A 26073-nucleotide genomic window follows, 5' to 3' on the forward strand; every position below is an offset into this window, starting at 1 on the left:
AGAAATAAATAAGTAAAAGCCTGTGGTTTTGTTTGCTGACAAACTCCTGTGGCGGATTGGCCAACTTGTGTTTCTTTTGATTGATTGGCCAGAGATGTCAGGTTAATGAAAGGACAAAAACAATATCCTGTTTGTGTGTTCATGTCTGAGTGTGTTTGTGTGCGTAAGCGTGAGTGTCTTAATACTTGGCTGTTGTAGTCCCCCTAGGGGATGGCACGCCTCTCTAACTGACTTTGGCACCGTGCCTCCCTCTGCTTGTTTGCCACCTTTAACTATTTCCTCGCCGGATTGGAGGAAGCATCACCATTGTGTGTAAACAGACTTCTGCTTTTCAGCTGCGATGGCAGAGAAACATCTCAGTAAAAGCATTTTAACACTAAACATGTAGGACAACTGTGTCATTTCACTAATAATGTTCAGTATAAGCATATTTATACAAGTATAAGCCAAATATGTAAATTCACGACTTATCTTCATCACTATTTGGTTGAAATCCTATTTTTTATGTTACAATTAAGTTGAATTCAAAAATAGAAACCCTTGTTCTGATTGGACTGTGTTACAGTCGTAGCGCAGATGTAGCCACAAGTTATATGACATCACTGGAGGCGGTTTATTAGACTTAAGGTGCCTCCCTCTCGTTGCACACACAAAATAGTATCACCACACTACCTGTAAACAAACTTTCATGTGGAAATTTAGTTGACATTAATCTATCTTATACTGTAACTCTGGCTACAACCAAGGTTCGGCACTTCCATTATATTCATCACGTCTACTTAAACTTGCATGGCAGCCTTTTCAAAAATGATATGAATGGTTTGTTGTTTTTACTCCTTAACACGAGGACTCAGGTGAAGCACTCAATGGAGTTGATGTCATGACAATAGTGGTATAAACAGCAAGAAGTCCGCTCAGGGTATAGCTGTCTCCGGAGAGCTACTAACTACCTTTCAGAGTGAGAGAAAGTAAACTGCAGGATGAACAAACATGAGTTTGAAAGAATTAAGTGAGGGATACAGAGAATTTAAAACATTCACATTGATTGTTGTGTGTAAAAGAGCTTATATTTTACCTGTGGTAAAATGTTATTCATTTTATTACATTTACCATTAAGTATTTTTTTTTGTTTAGCCAAAGCATTACCTGATTTAACCCAGCATGACAGAGCCACATGTAATCAGGGCTGTGACCAAACCGTTTATATTCTGTAGTGAGTGTAAGATTTGTTTATGTGGCCAAAGAGCTTTGTAGTCATTTTGAATTCTTCTCTTATTCTTCTCAGGATTGGAAGGAAAACTTTTATAAGGAGAGCAGTTCTGAGAATTCAATTTTATTCAAATCAGTTCCTCAGTAAGAGGTTTGAGTATTTAAATGTAGACTTCTCTATCTGTGTGGGCTGAATTCCGGCTGCTTGATCTGTTATCTTACAACTGCAACTCAAGAGTAACAGCTAACTTTCACAAAAACACAGTTGTCAGTCTCTGTGTTCAGCGTTCTTCCTGTTTGTGTTTGGCTTTGTTTCCCTCTTCTGTGAAGGGGCGTGTCTACTCTCAGTAATCCTACACCATTAACACGTTGAGGTTAACTGGCTAAACAGCCTCGACCAGTGAGTACAGGGACTCTTACTCACACCCACATGCCATGTGTTGGCTGTCTGGATCAAGCTGATTCATGCCATTCGGCCGCGCTTTACTACTATATGAGAAAGGAGGGATGAAACAAGTCGAAGGAAACAGGTGTGCGCGCGAGGACTGTCCTCAGTGACACAAGGGGGCTAGTTAGGAAAACCCCTAGAGAGAGAGAAAAGGAAAGGGAAGACGGTGTGAGGGAGAGGGGATGAGACAACCACCCAAACTTCCCAAACCACCCTATCAAGCTGCGCTCTTGGAATTGGATCCCTCCCTCGTTCACCACCTGAGAGCAGAGAAACACAGTTGTGCCTCAGAGAGGAGGGAGGAAGACAGAGAGAGCTAAACAAAGAACAGGTGAGAGCAAAAGAGGACAGCTGAACTTTTACATTCAATGAACTTGCCTCTCAAATACAAGAAGACTAGGAGGTTGTACATTTTTGTAGTTTAAGAAGAAGAGAGAGGAAAAGGGACTCGTGAAAAGGTGAACCTGAACTCTCAAGAGAGCCTGTGTAACTGGAACAACAAAGCAATGAGCTCACTGTCTCGGGATTGAATGAACTCAACGTAAATCCTTGTGAGAAGAAACTGGAAACCAAAACGTGGACAAAAGAAGAAGAATGAGATGAAGAAAGGGAAAACCGGGATTTTGGGACTACCTGGACACTTTGTTTACAACTCTTTTTTAAGTTTTTAATGTTTATTTTATTTTTTTGCCAACTTACTGTCCAACCATCATGTTGCTAGTTCTGTGGATGGCCAGGTTGTGACAGTAGAGTAACGAGGAGTGGGCTGACATAGTGGAGATATGTCTCTTGAGGATGTGGGAAGCACGAACGGTCTTGGGGTTGAGAGCAGTGCTTCAGACCACTTCGATGGCAAGTCTCTGAGCCAAGGTCAGGACCCGGATCTGGAGAACCAGAGCCAAAGCCAGGACGGCATATTTCTGGAGCATATGGCCTCTCTGTCGATGGACATGTTTGAACCCAGTGACTTTACCGGGAGGTTCAGTAAGATCCAGTCGAGGTCCAGAAAGCGCACAAGGATAATCAGAGGTAGGTGCAGAGTCTGCAGACAAGATTGTGAATGCTAGTGTTTCATGACCGGACGCGTTTCTTCACGCTGGAAGTAATGAAAAGTTTGGCGGAACACACAGCTGAAATACTGATTCTCAACTCCCCCACTGGAATGTGGGATGGGTTTTTATTCAACCTGGTATTTGAAAAAAAAAAGGTCTCTTACTAACTATTTATACTCTGTCTCTCCACATAGCTCTTAATGTTGTTTTCTTTGCTGTGATTTGAAGACCTGATTCGTCAGGTGTCTTTGTTGTGGTTTTTGGAGACCCTGTGAAAAGTGATACCTTCTCTGACTTGAGGCAGCAGCAGCAGAGATTACTCCACTTATCCTCATTCTGCAGATTGAGAAAATAGACATGTCTGTGCAGCTCTGGCCTGAGATGTAAGAACAGTTTTTATTTGCCCAAACAATTATTCATTCTCAACTTAACTTAACCTCTGGGAAGTCCATGTCGAAATACTTCCAACAGTGGGAGAAGGCAAAACCTCAAGTAGTTAGCTTGACTATAATAGAGAGAAAGGTCTCTGATTAACGTAATTGGTGATATTAATTTTTTATAAGTATTTTCAGACAGTACTTCTACAGCTTTATGCTTCTGCTTTCTTTGCCTGCATTTATACCCCTGCATGATGATCTGTTTCCCTGTGAGACTTGTCCTCTGGCTCTGTTGTGTCAATCTCTCAACCGGCAAACAGATCCATGGCATCTATCTATTCCTGATAAGCCACAGAAAAGTCCAAATCAAAAGGAGGTTATGCATTTTCATTTTTATTAACTAATACATTTTTCCAGAGTGATGTGAAGTTAACTTTATAATAAACCTGTCCTGACGCTAACAGGATCCTGCTGGACAGACATGGATGTAAAAGTCAGCCGAGGTTAATTCCATGATTAGCGCATGTTAAGGCGAGTAGAGCAGAGAGGTTTAGGGAGTCATCATTTATCTGAATTTACATTTTTCTGTGGGATTTGGCAGAACTTCAGAAAAAGAGATAAAAGTGGGGCGTACAGTTGTAGTTTGAAAGGAAAATTTGGAGCAAGGTAGTGTCTGTGTTACAAAGTACAACCTGCACAAAGAAAACTTTGAGCAGAAAATTAACAGCAACTTTTCAATAAACGAAGGTAAACTTGTAGACATATGAAAGGTTCTCAGGCTTCTATGCTGTGATAATGTGTGTGTGAAAGAGGCTTTGATGTTACGGGAGAGGTGCGCACATACACACACACACTCACACACACACACACACACATACACACACACAACACATTCTTCACAATATCTATTTGATCAAGACAGCTGTGTCAAGGAGATACCACAGTGTGAACCTCAAATACTCTGTGTGTGTGTGTGTGTGTGTGTGGGTGTGTGTGTGTGTTATGATAGAGGAGTTTATAACCACAACTTCATCTAACAACCATAAGAGAGAGACAGATGAGTGGCAGGTTTAATTTAAGTTTAACAGATGTGCTGTGATGATGTAATAAAGTCAGTGCAATCTCAACCTCACAAGCTAAACTTCATCAATAAGCCAATTGACTGAAATTGAATTATCAGCTAGTTTAAGGTCATTGATTTTAAGGTCATTTTTTACATTAAACGTTACCGAGTTCCAGCCTCTCCAGTGAAAAACTTTCTGCTTTTATTTGTCACGTGTTAGAAAACGGATTGTTTTCATTTTTGACATCCGTGACCAAATGATTAATTGAATCATCAAGAAAACAATCTGATTATTTATCTAGATAAATATGATAGTTATTGCGCCGCATCTTCACCATTAGGACCTTGTTGTTCCTGTAGTGTCAACACCTCCAACAGATTACTATATAGCTATAGCACATACATTCTCTCAATTCAATTTTTACTTATGCCAAATAAATAATCATCTTAAAGTTTTTTGATTTTAGGACTTTCGGTATTTGGATTAAGTTGCACATTAAAACTAAATTGGATGGAATGGTGAATCATTTAAATGTGTCCGATAAAGATGATAAAAAAGTTAAATATAGGTATCTACTCAGACATGGAATTTGCAGATGTGTGTGTGTGTGTGTGTGTGTGTGTTTGGGAAGTGGTCGCAACTACTAAATAAAATAATAATTTTAGATTAAATGGAATGTAATTGAGTATGACATGTGTCATGTGCATGTGTCATGTGCATTTGTGTGAATTCATGTATGTGCTGAGTGTGAGTGTGGAGGCACATTCAACAGCTGGCATGCTCAGGCCCCGGCTTAGAATGTGTGGAATCCCAGGACTTCCATAAGGGTGTGCGTGTCTGTGTGTGCGTATGTTTGTGTCTTTCCGTCTATTATTTTTTAATTGTAAGCTCAATAGATGTGCGTTACTCTGTGGCAAAGAATTTCCCTCGCACGTCATCAATTTGAATATATTTTCATGCATTGGACGTAAGCTTCTCTCCAACAACTGAACTGCTGTTCCCTCTTCATGAAGAGAACTAGGGCTCGATATTGGCAAGTTTTGGACTCGTGAAATAGATACAGTATATCCGACACACCCGGAAGGAATTTCACCACTCTGGCACAAATGTTTACTTGGACTCACAGATTAACCCTCATAGGTCAAAGGTGAAGGTTATTGTGCCGTCACAAAACACATTTTGGCAACTAATGAAGAATTAATGTGCCACATTTTCATAAATACCTTCAGATTCATCACTATTATATGAGTCTGGACAGACATAGATGTAAACTGCATCTTAACTGATTGACAGACAACCTAGGAGGTAATTCTCCATTTCCACAAAGTAGAAATCTACCAAACAATACCAAACACTGCATACACTTAACATCCAGCTGTACATTTGCTGAGAGAAGGCCCAAATGCATAAATTGATCTGAGAATTGTATATTCGATCATTCAAATAAAAAATCTAATAGATTAATTGGAAAACCTTTCTCCAGATAGAACATATCAACTGACTCGGGACAGAACGTTATTTTTCTCTTGTCTTTACTAGTTGTAGGTTGTTTACTCTTCCTCGCCGGTTTCCCTACCACTTAACAACTACATGTGTTCGAAAATAAACTCGCCCATCATCCCAAATCAGCCACAAGCAACTTTTTAAACAAATGAGTGTGAGTGTGAGAAATAGGTTCAACAAAGTCTCAATTTCCCCTGATGCTGCACCACTAAGGTGAAATAACTACTCGTTTGGGGCCGTTGCATGACATAAATGCTTCTCTGTAACTTGATTGGGCGTATTGTCACATTTCAGTAATCGGGTTAACTTCATTTGCTGATACAATTTGGCCCAGGACTGTGATGGAGTAAGCAGAAGTTGCAGACAGGAATAGACCTGCGGTGCCTGCTGCTATATTTCTCCTCCTTTGAGATTCGACTGTAATTGTCTGTTAATGTGAACCAGGCCATCCTGTGCTCTGTCGCTTCTCCTGTGAGATGCAGCTTCACATGATGCTGTGTCTTGTGAACTTTCCACTCACCCCCCCCATCACTTTCATTTAGTCACCGCTGCCTCCGTTCTTTCTCTCACCCGCTCACATGCCCCGTTGCACTTCCACAGTTCATTGGGGGAATTACATGATGACCCTCTATTATCCACTTGCACTTCCAGTCTTACCCACCCAACCATAGCGTCTTTGCTGTGAAGGCCATCATATCTTCAGCTAAGGCACCTGTGAGGACAGCTAATGATCCATGTGACATGTGAAAGGTGGAGGGAGAGAATTTATTCACTTTGTAAAATTGTCCGAAACTATATTCAAGATTTAAATGGTCCGTCAATAATGTATCTGCTGCTTTAGGGTGTAAGGTTAGTATCACCCACAGGCAAAGTAATGTGTGTGTTGGCCTATTTAACAACTCAAAACTGGGTAAAACCAGTGGAAATTGTAGGTGAGGGAAGCGAAGGTTCATCAGGACCTTTTTAATTCACTAAATCACTCTAGCTAGGAAGAGCTAATCCTTTGTTCAATTGGAGTTCTGGGACATCATGTCTCCTTTGTAACATTGCAAAGCTTAAAACTGTTGTTGCGCAACAACAAAGAATTCTGCTCTCTGTGATTCAATGAAAATCATTTGGTTCTTCGACAGACTTTAAAATATTGACTGTTGGAAAACCAGTGTCCTGCATCACGGCACCTGAAATAATCCACGACTTGTGTTTACTTGCCGAGCAGTTTAACCGACCAGGTTGACAAAACACTGACCTACAAATGACATAACAGTGTTAATTGACCGTGCAGCACCAGCCGATGTCAGCGCTGTCGTCATCTGGATAATCACTATCTTTTCCTGCTGATGGTGTAACAGGCAAACATATTGGTGAGATCAATAACAACTATATCCACGCCCATATCTGACTTTTTTTGCAAAAAATGTGTATAAATTGGCTGATAAGTAAGATGGAGGTGAAGAACACAAATACCAAATTAGGGTTGAGATCTACAAACGATGTCACTGTCAGCTTGTGATAGCCTCAAGGTTTAAAAAGATTTTTAATTCCCTCTGCAGCTAATCCTCTTTTCTGTTTTTTGATGGAGTCCTGCCTACTCAACATTTATTTTTAAGGGTCTTTAAGTGTCGTATTTTAGTGGAATTGTTTCTCCTTTGTCCTTTGGGTGCAGTTTGATATATTAAAACGATTTGTATGTATGTTTCTTTCAATCACTGGTTTGGTGAGTGCATATAAATAAAATTTATCTTCTTATTATTATTAGAGAATAGAAATTCACACATCTGAGTCAGTGATGCCATTCACCCGTTGTTATTTCTGGCTATTGGTTGGTGCAGCCTCCTCGTCACTGCTTCTCTTGGCTCTGATTGGCCGGGGCAGGCATGCAGCATGCTCACTCAGCACTTATTGTTCAACAGAACTGGTCAGTAATCAGGAAACGTTCGTTATCTCTTCCATCTTAATTATTGGATTTTCCCCTCACTCAGTCGTTTTTTCCCTCCCATCTACCCTCCATTTATCTCCTGCAAATCCCTTGTGCAGTACTATTTACTGTATGTCTCTCTCCCTCTCTCTCTCTCTCTCTCTCTCTCTCTCTCTCTCTCTCTCTCTCTCCCCCTCTCTATCTCTCCCTCTGCCTTTCCTCTAAGAGGATTGGCTGCTTGCGCCTACCAACATCTGTGTATCACTGTCCTGAGAGAGCAAAACAGAGAGGGGATGGGGGTGTTAGCCACAGAGATAGCAGCACAGAGCGCAGGAGAAGCCGTGTGCCGCTCTTTTTTTCTTCCTCTCTGACACACACACACACACACACACATAAACAAACAAACACACATCCACTCAGCAGCAGACAGCCGCAGCATCCGCATCGCTGGCTGCCCACCCGCATCCCTCTCTCCTTCTCTCTCCTCCGTCTTTCTCTCGAGGAGAGTACACCTCGTTCTCTTGCTTGCTCTGTCCGCAACGCCTCATCCTGCCATCCTGTCCCCCCTCTGCTGTCTGTCACCGTGGCGACATATCCTCTGCAGCCATGGCGACTAGCCAGCAGGATTCAGGCTTCTTTGACATCAGCATCAAGTCTCTGCTCAAGTCCTTAGGAGGGAGTGAGTACAGCTAGCACACTACAGTTGTTGTTGCTGGCATGCCAAACAAATGTTGTGACACGGTCAGATTCTGAAAGACTGATTGGTCGTCAGTGTGTCCTGCAGTGTACAGACTATACTGGTTTTGTGTATTTCTCTGTATGTGTGTGTTGGATGAGACTGAAAAACAGACAGCATACTTACAGCATCATCCACACTTTTAATATTTGGCAGTGTTATATAATGGAATAATGGAAGACAAGGTTTAGAGAGAGAGATGGGGGGGGGACTGCTCTAGGGGTTAGCAGAGGGTAAATCTGGCTCCTCAGCAATTTTCTATATTAATTGTACAGCGAAAAAACTCAGTCTTTGACTTTGTTTGAGTCTTTGTGCTCGGCATTAAAGGGGTTTGGTTAAAAAACTCTGTCAAGCTCTGCCATATTTTAAATAATAATTAAATATACAGCAGACCTGTGTGTTTACACCCCCAATGGATGATCTGTTTACATCTCAACAGACTCAAATCACTTAATCAATTCCTCCGTCAGTGAGTCGGTGTTTACCCAACAGAAGGTAGGAGGCTGTCTGACACTCGGAGGCAATCCGGGGTGAATACCCAGGAGTATCATTCCAGACTGGTGCCAACTGGACGTTCTGTACTTTCGCCCACTTCCAGCAGTGGGCTCATTAACCTGAAACATTACAGTGGCAGAAAGCACTGGTGTCTTATTGCACCACTGGGTCTCTAATATAGTCATCACGTTGCAGCCGGTAGTTCACCTTTACTGTAGCATCAGTATATCTGTGTTGTTGTTGAGAGTGCAGAGATGACTACGGGCTTTCCTGCTATTATACTTGAGTGATTTCAAATATCGACTGAACACTATTGCTTTCAATTTTTGTGTATATACCGCGGGCACTTGTCTGTGAGTAGTTTACGAGTTCTATAGAAGCATCTGTGTGTGCTCTGTTGCTAAATAGTGATGTTGTGTGTACCTTTTAGATATCATAAAAACATTCTGGAAAGTGTGTGTCTGTGGTTGTGTGTGTGGGTGGGTGTGTGTGTCCAGAGCAGCTGTGTCAACCTCATATATTAGGTGTGCGGTGAAGGACTGTCATCGGGGGTTTTGTGGGTTACGTAGAAACTGCAGGGGACGTGTTGATGCCCCCCCCCCAGCCATTTATGATGATATGTTAAAAAAAAAGGCCGTGATGAGATGGTGTGTATGTTTTACTCGTATATGTTTAAGCTATTGGACCAAATTCAGTTACGCTAAACCTTGTCTGCTCCAAGGTCACGATAATGATGCAGTCAGAAAGCTATAGAGCCGAGAAACCGGCCTGGCAAGTTCAGGTATAGGTTTGTGTTTTCAAGCATGGGTTACTTATCGAGGGAAATCACTAGATAAACAGCTGACCTCATCAGGTTGAACTTGTTCCATCTCATACCAGCCCAACTGAAACACACACACACACACACACACACACACACACACACACACACACACACACACACACACAAACACACAAACACACACACATACACACACATTTTTGATGCAAGCTGCAGCCACTTTTATTTGACTGTACATGATTTATGGTCTAGTTCTCCAGTCTTATCACAGACACACACATTCATTCAGTGCTGTTCATTTAGTCATAGTCATACACCAGTATCTTCAGTATCTTGTCCAAGTCAGGATGTACATCGGGGGGGGCCGGGGATCGAACCACAGACTATCTGGTTCATAGACAACCCGCTCTACCTCCTGAGGTGCTCCACTGTAAAAACAGAAACACAGTATTTTGACCTTCCAGTTCAATCTAAGTAGAAATACTTTTCTCGTCCTCTAATAGTTACATCTACAATTTGTGTAATAACGAGAGTAGAGGACAAGGCCGGCGTTTTAAATGTAATTGTTGAGAATCCAAATTTTAGATTTTTACCCAAATGTCAAACTCTTCAAACATAAATGTGAATGATTCATATGTACAGATTTGTCTGGTTACCAGAGTCGGTCATGATTCTGTCGTACAGTGACAGATTCGGTTCTGCCAGGTCTTGCTGAGGGTCGTCGCTGTGTGTTTGTGGTAGTAAACCTTTTAGGATATACATTGTGCCGTAAACCAAGAGAGGCTTGTATTGACTATACGTGATGGATATCTGCTGATTCATCTCTTAAAATGCCGAGTCATGCAGAATTCTACGAGGGTCCCAGGAAGCGCTCTGGTGCGCTGTATCGACCTCTCTATTGGACGGCGTTATGTCGTCCTACTCTGTGCTCTGCTCTCCCCACTGACATGCATAACACACACACACACACACACACACAAACACACACACACACACACACACATATTTACTCAAACTTTAAAGTCATGTCATGGTGAAGCTGTAACCGATTACCTCTGTTAACCGTAAACCTTGAGTTAGATTCATACCATTTGCTTTGTCATTTGACCGCATTACTTTTTTTCCCAGATATATTACTTCTGCGTATGTGTGTGTTTGTGTGTCTGCGAGTATATCTGTTTGCTTGTACGTGCACTTGTGTATGAGTAGGGGTCAGTGGGAGTGGTGGGTATGTAAGAGAACGACCGCCAGTAGACTATATATAGCTCCTCCCTCCTCCCCTCGCCTCCCTCTCGGGGCAGTGTTGAAATTCCAACCCAACTCTTCTGGTCATATCTCCACAAGGAGCAGACTTTACTTAACTGCTACTGACAACTGAAGGACAGCCACCAAACCACTCTGGAAGAAGCACTTTACTTCAGCACAACTTTCCAATGGACTTCAAGGATTCCAAGGTCAAGGGAGGTGTCGTACTGGGACGTGACGGCCGGCTGGAGGTGGAGCAGAAGCTGAACTAGAAACTGATAGGTGGTCTGTAGGCTCATGTAGCTGTCAAGCATGGGGCCCTACACAGCCTGCGATCCACCCAGGCCTCTGCTGAAGCAGCACAGTGGAATAAGTTTCTCTTCTTGAACTTTTAAAAGATGCTTTGACAACGTCCCGTCCTGTTATTGCACCATTTCGCAGGCTTCAAGTCGCTCACTGTGGTTATGGCTCTTCCGCTCTGTGGATGCAGCGTGTCTTCCTGTTTGAGTTGGATCGAACGCAGGATACAGCTGTAATGCTGCTGTCAAGACTCTTCCTTCTTGCCTCAGGCACATGTCTCTCACTTTACCTGCCTGTCGTTTTCTGAAGGATGGAGCCGTACACTTTTAGCTTCGGATAAAAACCTGAAAGCACCTAAGCCAGACGTTACTGCCATGGTGGAGTAGTTGGGCGATGGAGACAGACTCTAATCTCCTGCAAGGAACTACTATTAATAGTTAATCATGGGAGCTGTATTTTCAACCCTTTAAACTACTCAGAATTACTCCCAGTTCCCTGTTTCACTTACCTTCTCCATGCCACTGGTTCCCAGCATTTTTACCCAACTTTACCTCCTCTATCTGTGTCCCACCGTGTGGCTGTCTGCACCATGGAAGTGCCAAATAGATGGAGCAGGGCAAGTGTCATCAGCTTCATCAAGGGCCTTGGTAAGCGTGCGGGGGGGTGATGGCGTGCGTGCATGTTTGCATCGCTCGAGTCCTCACGTGTCTAACAAACAGTGTGCAGTGAATGAGGCTGGGGGTCCTGCTGTCCTGCCCAGGGAGTTTGGTAACCATGGACATCTCAGCTCTTCAGTGAGGTCCAATCACGTGGTCATGAAAGGACAGAGTTAGACCTGATGATTTATTAACAGCACACACTTGTCACTTCACATTGTTCTTCTCAGGAATTGCAGCAAATCAAACCTGCTAATGTGCTTCGGTCCAACAAGCCTGCTGCGTTGGCTGTTGCTTCAGTCGTTTCTAATACTGTCCTCGGTTCTGTGTGAAGGTGTTTGGGTTTTTACTTACGCTCTTATATATATTAAAGAGACGCTGAAGAAATGTGTTGTTACTTAAAGGGATTCGTTCATATTCTTAGAGATGCACGACAGGAAACACCCGTTGTTTGTTCCCGTCTGTTTGTCTGTTTTCTGTCTCTCCCTCTCATTTTAGACTCCGGCGACTCCCTGTGTGTCTTTCTCTGTTTTGTTTATCGTTGCAAGAATTAATAGCGCCCGGTTTCCCTAATGATGCAATCAGAAGGCAGGAATGAAAACATCGGGCTGCCGAGCAAGTTGTGTGTGTGTGTGGGTGTGTGTGTGTGCATAGAAAGTGTACGCACTCAAACCTGGACTCTGACTCAGCATGAATTAATCATTGCTAAAGAGATTGAACATTACAGAAGGAAAATAATATGATTCTGATGTGACAAGTATTGTTTGTTCATTACCATCTGTGATTCATTAAGAAGGAGAGAAGCATGGAGAGAGTATGAGGCCGTATGTAAGACCAGCATTTAAGGTGGTAGTATATGACACTGCTATGGAGGTGGATGGGGCTTGGGAGTTTACTGAGCGAGATACATGAGACAAAGGTACAGGTCCATGTTGATGTTCGAACAAACAAGTGAAAGTTAGTGCGGTTTTGGCTGTTTATCAACACAGCCAGCAGTTGAAGCTGCTGTAGTGGTTGCCAATAAGATTCTGTAAAACTCTCAGCACCTGATTTCTGTCAAAAACAACCATAACACATTTCAAATTTGTATCTTCTTAAATCAGCTTAGAAATCACAGAAAAATAAGAATGAATCCAGAGCTTGTCTGGAAATCGCCAGGTTTCAGAAGTTTTCTTTTGTACCAAAGTACATCATTGACAGTAAATCCATTTGTACATTAGTAAGATAAAGTCAAATAAATAATTCCTCCAAACAAAACTTTAACAAATATATGCTACAATCACGGTTTTCAATACGTTATAACTTAATGCTAATTTACAAAATCTAAATTGCTTGTTTACATCCCCCAAAATCCGAAATTATGGGGAAATAGCTTCAAACTTAGAACATGTAATATGCCCTTAGATAGAGGTTAGATAAAAGAATTACGACAGCAGTAATAAAAGTATGTCTCTCCTCCTCCGCGTCTGAGAGGGGCCTTTTAATATCTCTGCTTTACCCTGACTGACTGGTCCTATCTCTCCGCAGCCTCTCCCGTGGGTCTGAAACCCCCCCTCCCGCCAGTCAGTGGAACCTTGGGAGAGAGAAGGGGTCCTGTCGTCATGGCGCCCGTCAACGTGGACCCTGAGAGTAAGCCGGGCGAGTTCGTCCTGAAGAGCCTGTTTGCCAACTTCACCTTGCTCTCCGAACGCAAGATCCGCATCATCATGGCCGAACCACTGGTGAGTCACTTTGCATCAAACTCATTTAACGCTTCTGTTATTCAGTGTGGCTTCAAAAGATACTGTTAACTTGACTTGTGAAAAGAAAGGTGCAGTGTGCCTTTATCTTAAATAGTGTGCAGCATCATGCCTTATTTGTTTATTAAATGAGAACAGGTTTGATAAGTTTTCAAACTGTTTATTTCTATATTTACCTTTTTGTCTGCAGGGAAACGATAAAGTGAGCATATGGCAGGTTGTTCTAAACAAAACCAGGGAACAGACAGTGTAGAGCAGCAAACATGCAAAAATATTAATACATCTGCATCTGTGCTGAGGACAGTCATAGTCTGAGGCGTAATGTTTTCGGGTCGTCTGTCTATTCCAATCTTGTTAGAACAATATTTCAGGAAACACCATGAGGGACGTTTTAATTTGTTACAATGGTCCACTTGCTCTCAATGATGAACTGATTACAATGACAAATTAAAAAAATAATCCCACTAATGACAAAATAACTGAATGAAATGGACTGAATTTTATTTCATTTTCAACCATCATATCACCCAGTGTGTCTTGGTTACACAGAGAGTCAGAAACTGGTGCTGCTGGTTGTTTAATTTGCTGCTGGTGATTTAATGTAAATGTTAGAGCACAATGTAAAACGTGGAGTGGTCCCAGGAGGATTAGTGCATAACCTCGTTTGATCTGATCTAAATGAAGAAATTCAGACAAACTGAAACCTAATTTTAAGTTTTGATTACATTCCGGCTGTACGGCTTGTTCCCTGAGAGTTTAGGTTTAAACCATGAAAACATAATAAAGGAAACACAGAAAGTTTTGAAGATTGGTTTGTGTGTTTGTCTCTTCTGACGTGAATGTCTTCTTATCTCTCAGGAGAAGCCACTTAACAAATCTCTACAGAGAGGAGAAGACCCACAGTTCGACCAGGTGCGTCTATCTGACATGGACACGTCACCAATATGTGTTGCCTCTTTTTCCATTGTCATACAAACCAAGGCATAACGGTTATTTGGGATATGAACCTCTTGTTTTCTTCTCTCTCTCTGCTCGCCCTCCCCTGCTCTTCCTCACATCGTCTCTGCAGCTGATCAGCTCCATGAGTTCTCTGGCCGAGTACTGCCTGCCGTCCATCCTGAGGACTCTGTTCGACTGGTACAAGAGGCAGAACGGCCTGGAGGACGAGTCCCACGAGTATCGACCCAGGGCCAACACCAAGTCAAAAAAGTGAGAGAACACAGACTCAGATAAAGAGCCTTTTCCGTCACTGGAATAGATTCTGAAGTCTTTTTAAACAAATCTTAGGGATTCATGTCTCTTTTTATCATAAATATTGTCATGACCTGTAAACTATTGAGTAGGAAACTTATCATCATGACATCATTTATACCATTTGGGTAATCTAAATAAGCTGATTGTGGCTCGGTGAATGCAGTGTATTACACAATTTTCTGACTTCATAGTGATGTCATGATGACATAACTGTTACACAATCATAATAATGTTTTGATCCATATAAGCTATAACATGCATGATTTGATTTTGTGACTTCTTCATGATGACAGTTAACCTATGACATCAGTTGATGCAGAATCATTTTCGACCAACAAAATATTTCGATTGTCTCTCAAGGTCAATTGTTTTTGGGAATATCTTGGAAAATCTATTTCTCTGACCATGTTTTTATTGACCTTGTCCTCTGACCAGTCAGCTCCGAACGTTAATAATCTGGAGATACAAGTTATAGTATCTTTAAGTTTAGTTCACATCCGTCCATGTGTTGTGAATATGACGTCTCACCTTTCTGTTTTTGTATCAGTGATGAACAACAGAAGGACTACTTGTTGGAGAGAAGAGATCTGGCAATAGACTTCATCTTTTCTTTAGTGCTTATAGAGGTTTTAAAGCAGGTGAGTGTCATTCTGCACTAAGATCTTCTCAAAATGCTGAATGTCTCTTAACATGAGTAGGTTTAACTTTTAAAGGAATTTGTCTGTAGACAGTATTCCAATTATGGACAATAACAAATACTCTAGACTTGAGCATCTTTTTATTTAACACTGTTTCACTTAAACGTTTATGACTGACAACTTTCTCTCTCTATCCAGATCCCACTCCATCCTCTGTTGGATGGACTCATCCAAGAAGTTATAAACCTGGCCTTCAAGCACTTCAGATATAAGGAAGGGTAAGAGAGAGATACCACAACTGGGACTGTGGCTCAAATAATGTTTATCATTGTACACTTTCCTAGTTACTTATTTACATTGAATGAAAGGCCCTTGGAGTTATAATGCAGTCATGATATCAACATGCACCTATTCACAGCTTTTATAAATGAAAGAAGTGTGTGTAGTTGTCTGAGACTTATCCATTGACATTGATGTTTGTCTTTGCCTCTAAGGTATCTGGGACCCAACACTGGCAACATGCACATCGTGGCTGACCTCTACGCTGAAGTAGTGGGAGTCGTGGCTCAGTCCAGGTACTGTACATGTTTACAAATTAATGTTTATACTGCATGTGTGTTTGTGTGTGCATACACATTACATGTTTGTATGTATAGTTGTATTTGTTGATGTAAATGTGTTGAGTTAATCTCCTTTTAATCATATATCAACTGAAGGGGAATTCTTATTATCAATTTTAAGTGCATTAAATATATGTTTGTCACAGTTCAGTGCTGTGACCCCTTTCCTGGTAGAAACACCAATTACAAAAGCTGCCCGTGTCTGTGTGTGTCTGTGTGTGTGTGCTTGTAGAAATATTTGTGTGTGTGCGTGGTAATGACATTAGAGATGATGTTCCTCTGTGCACCATGTTGTGCGTGATGAGAGATGAGCGTTGTTCCCATTTTCCAAGAAGTTATTACTGGTATTGTGAAAGTGTGGGTTTAAAGGGCAGCTCAATCACTACTGTCACACACAAACACACACACACACACACACACACACACACACACACACACACACACACACACACACACACACACCAGCTGAACCATCACATCATTTGACACAGTTATCGATCTGGTAAAGGATCAAATTCAATATACTGGGACCTATTTTAGCAAACCCGGACTGTTCTTCTGCTTAGGTAATGGATTTTCCACTTGGTTAAACTTCTAAGAAGATTCAGTGGTATTTATTTGTACTGGATTATTCACACACGGTTCAATGAAAGCAGTGAAGGGCGCACACTCTGGTCACACATTCTTTCTGCTTGACATTATCTTTGTGTTTTTCCGACTCGGTTTAACAGAGTAAGAAGTTTATGTATGTCTTAATCAAACTACACCAAAGAAAAGGCTGATGACTGTTCAACTTAACTGCTGTGGCAACCCCCGTGAAGCAAGCACAAGCATGTGCAAAAAACACAGACGCCCTCAGAACAAGTGCGCACACACACATTCCCTCCACATCACCCCTCCAGATGCCTTTCTAAATATAGACCTGCCTGACACTGTTGGGAAAATCTATCTGGATGGGTACATACACAAACACACACACACACACACGAGTACACACACTTATGTGCACATGCAAAAAAAACAAAACAGTTGCGTAGCGGATTAAGAGTTCACAATATTACCAAATAGAAAAACTGGGAACAACAAATCTTTTCTGAGATTTGGATATGACAACATTAGTAAAGAGTAACTGTTCACATCTGGTCACCATTTCCTCCCCAGGTTCCCAGCAGTGAGGAAGAAGTTCATCTCCGAGCTGAAGGAGCTGAGGCAGAAGGAGCAGAGCCCCTACGTCATCCAGTCCACCATCAGCCTCATCATGGGCCTCAAGTTCTTCCGCATCAAAATGTACCCGGTGGAAGACTTTGAAGCCTCCTTCCAGTTCATGCAGGTACATTGTTTCACTGCATACATTCATGTCTGGAAGCAGTTTAAGGGCCAATCATGGAGCTGTCCTGCTGACTGCTGAGAAGTTCCAAGTAATAGGCGGTTAAGTGCTGTGTTTATTGGCCAGTGGATGGTAATTGCAGCATTGAGAGTTTTCCTCATTTTCCTTCACCCATAACGAACTTGGATTTGAATCGTTAACCTTGTATTTGCTGAATTATCCTGTAGATATGTTGCTTCTCTCACTCTCTCTGACCGTGTCTCTCTTTCTGTCTATAGGAGTGTGCGCAGTATTTCTTGGAAGTGAAGGATAAAGACATTAAACACTCATTAGCCGGACTCTTTGTGGAGATACTCGTACCTGTAGCTGCTGTAAGTGCATTTCCTCTTGATGTTCAGACTAATTGTCATTTACTACATACTCATAATTCATTTTTAGATACATTTCAAGCCAGAGTTACATTTTTATATAGTATTGTTTGTCTTTCAATTAAAAAATCTATCTGCAGAACAGTGTGTCTGCTGTTCTAAATACATAGTTCTGAATATGTAGTGTCTCGTCTGTCTGCATCATGTAAAGTAGAAAAAGGATACTGGTGAAAGCAAACTGGCAAAAAGAAATGTGCATGAATGTGACCTGTGCAATATGTGTCCTCTCTCAGACTGTGAAGAATGAGGTGAACGTGCCGTGTCTTCGAAATTTTGTAGAAAGTTTGCACGACACCACGCTGGACCTGTCCTCAAGGAAGAAACACTCTCTGGTAAGTTTCTTCCCCATTGTATCTGTCGTCACCGCTCATTCTCTTCATTTCCTCTCCATTACCAGCGATCGGTGAAAGCACTTACTGTAACTCTCCAACATGTGGGCTTTTATCTGTGCATGGGAAGGAGGCAGGAGTGCAACGTGCAGCACACAGCGTTGTTTTGGAAGCGACGCCAGATGGGCAGTATTTGCCCACAGCATGGAAGCTGGCGGGGCAATTGGCAAATTAGTTGCAGTACATCTCCCTGATCAGGACAAGCAGTCTCAAGCGGATAGGCATGCAATAAAATCAGTTTAACTGACTGGTATGAAAATTCCCTCTGCCACTGCCCAAAAGTTTTAACCATGAAAGTTAAGGACGTAATAGAACGGGCAAAACACTTTTTAACACACAGGATTATCAGTACTTTTCTCAAAACAAGATCCTTCCAATAACGCCATTCTCAACGTCCTATAATATAAAACTTTTAGGTTTTTGTTCTTGTTTCGGTGTAAATGGACTAAGTTCAAGTATGATCCAAACTCTATTTTAGTAACAGCCTCTCTTCAAGTCCGAAACAGACACTAACTTATGGAAGTTGATTTATTGACTGAGAAAAACTTACGTTTTTCAGAAGGAATTGTTCTGATCAGACAGAGGTTTTGTCATAATCCAGGTTCCAGGTTTCTCCACCTTTTGGTTTTTATTTCACTGACAGATTTGATAACCAGACGTGGCAGGAGGACTGCTGGTGATGTGCTATTTGTGATGTGAGTGGGTTCCTCCTCAGGGCTGCAGACATCTCACTCAGCCAGTACGCACACTTCCCTCAACAGATTCTGAAAATACTTTACCATGCATTCGAGACTTGACACACCTCTTTGCATACAATCTTTGTGTTTCTTTTTTTCACGTTTTCCAACCGAGTGGTGCACTGGTATGCACACAAACAAACAACCCGCCACCACGTCAGAGCTGAATGGACATGACATGACAGGAATGACTGTCATCTGATGTATTCCCTTAATTGTTATTCTTTTACAGTCTGAGTGTCTGAGATAGAAGAGCAACGTACGCATCTCACATCGAGCATTTCAAAAAAACAATTCATGACGAGGGTGTACCTGGTCTCACACCGATCATTAGCCAGGTATTCGTGTTTAAGAATGATCTGCATGCAGACCTTGAGGACCTGACTGATGATTGAACAGACAAGAGACCGAGTTCACATTCCTGTAGGTCAACTTGAAGTTGAAATATGTTCTCTCTTCTAAGGTTTTGTTCACACGGCTATTGCTTTTATTCTGCTCACAAGAAAGCAGAGACAAAAATGTCGGAATGTAAATGTAATGAAATAAATGTCAAACTCACTTGGTCTTCTTATTAAACAGACTGTCGAGATAAAGCACAGGCAAATTTAAGTTGTTTTATTTAACTTACTTAATTACACAGAGGTAGACATTGAAAAGTGGGTTAATGAGGGATTTATCAGCTGTGAAACAAGTGGAACATGATTCTGGACCAAAATTCACTTCAATTTCAAATAATGCAATTGCATATTGTTAGTAAATGACAAAGGATAAAGAAAAAATGTGATTTAAGCTTTAATGAGTGGAAACCCCAGTTTCCAAGTAATAAGCTGCATACTTCATGAAGTAAACTGGTGAGGAAAACTGGATTTGATTAAGATACTCTACTACTTGTCGTCTGAAGTGCCTGATGCTAATGTCTCCCCTCTGTCCTTTCTCCATCCACACCAGGCTCTGTATCCTCTGGTGACCTGCCTGCTGTGTGTCAGTCAGAAGCAGTTCTTCCTCAGCCGCTGGCACATTTTCCTCAACAACTGCCTCTCCAACCTCAAGGTCAGCCTTTCTGCCGATATCACTGCAAATTCAAGATTCCTTAGAGTAGGGGGTTATTGTACAGATCACAAGCAGTGTGTGGCTCACACACAAAAACTACGTTGTCTGTGAATTAGGTTTCTGCCCTAGGGGAAGGATTTTGACTAAGTGATAAACAAGAAGGAACTACGCTAAGCAAGTTCCATGCGCTAGGGCTAGTCAACACCTCTCCAGCTATAAAATCCACCATCAGTATGTAGTGCCTCAAGGGAAACAGCGCAGCTTAAAAACATAGAGGGATTATACCGATTTCTGTAAAGTTTCATTCATGATCGCTCTGTAAATGTGGCGAAAAACAGTATCTGTAGTGATTAATGAATTAAGATGCATCCAGAAGGGACAGCTTGTGAGGCATTTCTGTCGCATTTCTTTCCAAGACTCTGGCTATGAATGGAGATTTGTGAAATACTGTACTTGAAGAAAAATCATTTATCTTTGTCTGAACGCAGAATAAAGATCCCAAGATGGCCCGTGTGGCTCTGGAATCTCTCTACCGTCTACTGTGGGTTTACATGATCCGAATAAAGTGCGAGAGCAACACTGGAACACAGAGGTAACAGCCATATGTACTTTCATTTCTCAACATTAACATGCAAGACGCATTTTGAAACTAGTAATCAATACCTTATCTAATCGCTTTAAAAATTATACTTGATTTTTAATATCGTTGTGTGTCATTAAAGCAACGTATGTATTTTTCTCTCTCCCCCAGTCGTCTGACGTCCATCACCTCCACTCTGTTCCCCAAGGGGAGTCGGAGCGTCGTGCCCAGAGACATGCCGCTTAATATCTTCGTCAAGATTATCCAGTTTATTGCACAGGTGTGTTTAAAACAGACTCTTGTGTATAAAATTGCCTAATGTTGATTCACATTTATTTTAAATCCCAAAAATGTATCGACAAAGTTGTTGAAACAGGTCAAACCCTAAAAAAAATTATAAAAATACAGAATAACCAAGAATATAGATATTCTTATATTTGAAATTTTTGCAGAAAGCATTATCACAATTGATCACTATTTATCTAAAGGCCGTATTAGAGGTTGATGTTTTTAATACTTACACCAATGTTGTAAAGGTTGATTTAATACTAACAATAATAATCATTTGATTAATTATGTTGCCGGTGCCTCACACAGCATCAGCTCTGAAATCCTATAACACCAGTTTGTTTGTCCTCTGTTCAGGAGAAACTGGATTTCGCCATGAAGGAAATCATCTTTGACCTGCTGAGTGTCGGGAAACCTGCCAAAGCTTTCAGTCTGAACCCAGAGGTAAAAAAAAAGAAAAAGCAAACCCAGACATTGACTACAGGGTGTCTCTCGGGTTACAAGGATGATCTGGTGGCGTAATGATACAGCAACAACAGTAGAGACAATATATACACTCACCAATGCAGTATGTTGTTGATTACCCTGAAAGATTTACAGTCTAATATAATGTAGGATTAAAAGTCAATAAACTGCTTAGATAACAGAAGCTGTTGTACCTATCCCCTCTAATTAGAAAAACATCCCTTATTGAGCAGCTCTGAAATATATTGATTAAGAATAATCCCAAATATACATTTATATACACAAGTAAATATATTTTTCGAACACTTTCATTCGCTCGATCCCTGCCACAAATTCCCCATTGCTCTTGATTAACGGACTATGTGGCCTGTTACTAAAGATGCCGAGCCTTGTCTGTGTTTCAGCGTATGAACATTGGTCTGCGGGCGTTTCTGGTGATAGCAGATGCTCTGCAGCAGAAGGACGGAGAGCCTCCTATGCCCAACACAGGAGCCACCCTGCCCTCTGGAAACTCTCTGAAGAAGAAGAAAACTTATCTCAGCAAGACGCTCACTGAAGAGGAAGCCAAGCTAATAGGTCTGTTTGTGTGTGTGGGCTGCTCATGTTAGTGCTGTTTGACTGTAGTCTCCTAACTCCATGTACCTTGGTTCCCCTCAGGTATGTCCTTGTACTACTCCCAGGTACGAAAGGCAATGGACAGCATCCTCAGACATTTGGACAAGGAGGTGGGACGCTGCATGATGCTCACCAGCGCCCAGATGCTCAACAAAGAACCAGAGGACATGATCACGTATGTAGCTTCAAATTGCAGAAATGGAACTTTTGCGTTTGTTAGTCTTTGTGCTGAAGGCATTCTTTCTCAAATTTGAATTAAAAAAGGAAACCTGTATTTTGAGTTAGGGAAGATGAATAAAAGCTTTACATCCCCCTCTATCTTTGACAGTGGTGAACGGAAGCCTAAGATCGACCTGTTCAGAACGTGCGTGGCTGCTATTCCTCGCATCCTCCCTGATGGCATGTCCAAACCTGAGCTCATTGACCTGCTCTCACGGTGAGTTAAAGACGGGACCTACCTACTCAATGTCATCAATGTCAGTCCTGTTGAGTTTTTAAATGTTGTGTTTCTAAATCACTAAGAATTGTTTCTTCTGCTCTCTTGTTATGTTGTCCTCTGTCCCTCAGACTCACTGTGCACATGGACGACGAGCTTCGTCTCATTTCCCAGAACTCCCTGCAGAGCCTGTTACTGGATTTCTCAGACTGGAGGGAAGACGTTCTGTTTGGTTACACACATTTCCTTCTACGTGAGGTAAGGGTTTATCACTTTTTGAAATGTTGTGAAGCATTCCCATTAATTGTTATGGTTTTTAACAACACTACTAATAATAATGTATCCAGAATCACAGAAAATTTTAAAAATGCAGGTCAAACCAACAAAAACATTTTTCTAACACATTTTAATGGGCTTGTTGATGGGTTTAAGCCAAAACACATACATTATTACTACGATTTATCTCTCTCCATTCTATATGATCTAAGTAGGCTGTTGCATTTTACCCTTGTGTCCAATCTGAGGCCAAAAACTATTTATAAAATAATCTCAGATGCTAAAATAAAGGATAATTCAAAATGATGTGAGAAGCTAAAGATGACAGCCCTTCTTCTTTTCCCTCTCCAAACGTTACCAGGTTCAAGACACACATCAGGGTCTGCAGGATGCATCTGTGAAGCTTCTCCTCCAGCTGCTCACACAGTGGAGGTTAGCTCTGCAGCTCCAGGGGAAGACGCGAGGCGGAGCTGAGGTTTGTACATCGCAGCGCTAAGTTTAACTCATTTACAGACACACCTGGTTATTTGGTCACTTATGGAACCAACATCCCAGAAATCCCTGTTAATTTTGGTAAATGTTTTTTCTCTCTCTCTCTCTCAGTCGAGCCCCAGACTTCCAGAACGAAGCCCTCATTGCTCAGTGCTGCATGCGGTGGAGGGCCTGGCTCTGCTGCTCCTCTGCTCGTGTCAGATCAGCACGAGGAAGCTGGCGGTTGGCGTGTTGAGAGAAATACGTTGCCTCTTCACGGCTCTGGGTCATGCTGAGGTACAGTACAGGAAACTGACAAGTGACTTGGCAAAACAGATAAATATAGAGTTCAATGACAGCTGCTGGTAAATAGTCACTACAGAAAGAAAGAGGAGATGTAAATAGCTGGATGCAAGAAAAGGCTTCTGACTGTAGGTGTGACTAGAGATGCAGCCTTGGATTCACACTCTGTGACGCGGTTTTAAAAATAGCTCATTCTATAAATGTCTCTCCCTCCAGGATGATGACAAACCAATGATAGAGGTCATGGACCAGCTGAGCCCAGCTGTAATGGACAGCATTGCTCATGTGGCTGTCTCTGACTCGGTGAGTTCATCAGTAACATTAACACATCAGATCAGTTATGTAGTTATTTAGTCTTCTAAATTACTGCTGTGTATCATTCCTAAATTATTCCCCCTCTGTTCCCTCAGTCCACTTTGCCGCTGAACCACCACGTTGACCTCCAGTGGCTGGTGGAGTGGACGGCTCGACTGGTGAGCAGCTCCTATGACGTGAAGAGCCCGAGTCACGTCTGGATCTTTGCCCAGTGCCTGAAGGACCCGTGGGTGCTCTGTCTGCACATCTTCTTGCGGCAGGAGCACCTGCCCAAGCACTGCCCCATCGCCCTGGGATACGCCTGGCCCTACGCCTTCACACGGCTGCAGCTTCTACTTCCTCTGGTTGACCCCAAGTACATGAACACACTTTAATTACATTGTACATTTAACTGAAGAGCCGAAATAACAACCAATACCACATATCTCATACACGAGGTTATGATATCTGACCACCTAATATTCTGCTTTTTGACCTATTTCCACAGCAGCCCGATGAACGCTAAGAAGACCAGCACAGCGGGCTCCAGTGACAACTACATCTCACTGTGGCGTAACTACCTGATCATGTGTCTGGGCGTGGCTAAGCCCAGCATCATGTCCCCGGGTCACCTCAGGGCTTCCACACCGGAGATCACAGCCACCACGCCCGATGGCAGCGTCACCTACGACAACAAGGTGTGTGTTTTTTCCTGCTGCAAAGGAAAACCATCAGTGTTTAAAATCCCCCCCACAGTTTGTCTGACCTTAGCGCCATGACCTCACATCAACAAGAGTTCAAAATCCAACATTAATCATTGCTTAAAAGATTGACTTTTTGATTGAATATTAAAATATTTAATCTGATGTTGCTCTCATCCAAATTATCCATCCTGATCAATGAGATTTAAATTGTAAAGAATAATCTTTTATCATACAACAGCATGAATCCTTTAGATTTTCAGGAATTTGCATCAGTTTGAGATGTAGTTCTTGATTAGTTTTAGAGGTATTGTTGCACTTAGTTACTGTCTAAATATTTAAGCTCTCCTTTCCGTCATTCTGATCGCTACTTGTGTGTTTTCTCTGTTTATTGCTCAGGTGATAGGCACTCCCTCAGTGGCCTGGCTTTTAAAACAGCTCGTCCCGCTGATGAGAGCTGAGAGTCTGGAGATCACAGAATCTCTGGTTCTGGGATTCGGATGCACGAACGCTCTGGTCTTCAGGTACCGGAGCAGGAACACAACTACACAAAACACACAAAGCAGCATGTTCAAGAATCATACAAGAGTTGTTCGATACTGTTGTGTGACTGTTGTGTCAGGGAGTGAACACACAAAGCCTGAATGCAGAACACATACAGTAGAAAATGGATGATGTGCTGGATTAGTCTTTATGTAACACAAGAAAGATATGATTCATCAGTCAATGTTCTGCTGTCTTGATCTATCACTTATCATTATCTATCTGTACATTCTCTTCATAACTGAGATGAGCTGCATACCTCTCTGACGTCCAGGGAAGAAAGTACAACACTGTTCTACAAGGGAATTATTAGAGGAACAGACGTGTAGCACATTTTTTCACAGTACACTGCTTCCATTGTGAAAAGGAGGTATTTTCATTTAAAAAAGAGATCATCTATTTTTAACCTAAAATGTTTTCCAAAAGGGCGTTCTTTGTTATCCAGAGAGATTAAGGTTTCTCCAGACACATTTTTCACATCAGTGTTTGAGGATTAGTGGTTTTAGGGAATGTGACATTTGGGTTGCACAAGATAGGTATTCTGTTACAAACTTCCCCGTTCTCTTGAATCTGACCGTCCTCTGTGTACAGGGGAAGGGGGGGGGGGATTTGATCAGACTCATTTAGCAACTCTGCCGATCAGACAATTGATCGATTTGTACCATCTTTGATCCTGTGTGTCTACAGGGAGCTGGTGGAAGAACTCCATCCACTGATGAAGGAAGCACTGGAACGTAGGCCAGAGGTAACACACACACACACACACACACACACACACACACACACACACACACACACACAAACACACACACAAACACACACACACACACACGGAGTGGAAGAGGAACAGGACTATTGATCTCGGTCAGGAAATCTGCGAATATCTTACAGATCAATTATAATGTTTGTATTTTAAATACACAAGTTATTAAGTTTTACTTTCCAGTCATATACAGTGTATGCCATTAGAGATGATCACATAAGGAAATAATTTATAATTCATGAAAATGGACTCATGGATTATTTGTACTGCTAATGTAAAGTTAAGTCCTTTTTCTTTTTATGCCAGTATAAAGTAGAATGACAGTCAGAAGAGGGCATCCAGCTGCCAAGGCCCAACAGTCCCATTAAATTCAAT

The 26073-nt window shown here is 41.8% G+C and overlaps 1 protein-coding gene across 1 annotated transcript in view; it reads left to right on the forward strand.

Moving 5' to 3' along the window:
- The first annotated feature begins 2439 nt into the window (after positions 1 to 2439).
- fryb (furry homolog b (Drosophila)) overlaps positions 2440 to 26073 on the forward strand; it is a 42304-nt gene continuing 18670 nt past the window's right edge. The window contains exons 1-25 of the mRNA XM_061085742.1: positions 2440 to 2686; positions 13309 to 13502; positions 14379 to 14432; positions 14590 to 14729; positions 15322 to 15412; positions 15611 to 15690; positions 15907 to 15987; positions 17194 to 17362; positions 17638 to 17730; positions 18021 to 18119; positions 19862 to 19963; positions 20452 to 20555; positions 20715 to 20823; positions 21189 to 21275; positions 21701 to 21872; positions 21954 to 22086; positions 22240 to 22347; positions 22479 to 22605; positions 22985 to 23098; positions 23227 to 23391; positions 23614 to 23700; positions 23808 to 24067; positions 24200 to 24389; positions 24792 to 24916; positions 25623 to 25680. Of these exons, the coding sequence (XP_060941725.1) occupies positions 2440 to 2686; positions 13309 to 13502; positions 14379 to 14432; positions 14590 to 14729; positions 15322 to 15412; positions 15611 to 15690; positions 15907 to 15987; positions 17194 to 17362; positions 17638 to 17730; positions 18021 to 18119; positions 19862 to 19963; positions 20452 to 20555; positions 20715 to 20823; positions 21189 to 21275; positions 21701 to 21872; positions 21954 to 22086; positions 22240 to 22347; positions 22479 to 22605; positions 22985 to 23098; positions 23227 to 23391; positions 23614 to 23700; positions 23808 to 24067; positions 24200 to 24389; positions 24792 to 24916; positions 25623 to 25680 (3189 nt within the window). The remainder of the gene's footprint in view (positions 2687 to 13308; positions 13503 to 14378; positions 14433 to 14589; positions 14730 to 15321; positions 15413 to 15610; positions 15691 to 15906; positions 15988 to 17193; positions 17363 to 17637; positions 17731 to 18020; positions 18120 to 19861; positions 19964 to 20451; positions 20556 to 20714; positions 20824 to 21188; positions 21276 to 21700; positions 21873 to 21953; positions 22087 to 22239; positions 22348 to 22478; positions 22606 to 22984; positions 23099 to 23226; positions 23392 to 23613; positions 23701 to 23807; positions 24068 to 24199; positions 24390 to 24791; positions 24917 to 25622; positions 25681 to 26073) is intronic.

Source organism: Limanda limanda, chromosome 14 (genome assembly GCF_963576545.1).
Source record: "Limanda limanda chromosome 14, fLimLim1.1, whole genome shotgun sequence".
Taxonomy (NCBI): domain Eukaryota; kingdom Metazoa; phylum Chordata; class Actinopteri; order Pleuronectiformes; family Pleuronectidae; genus Limanda; species Limanda limanda.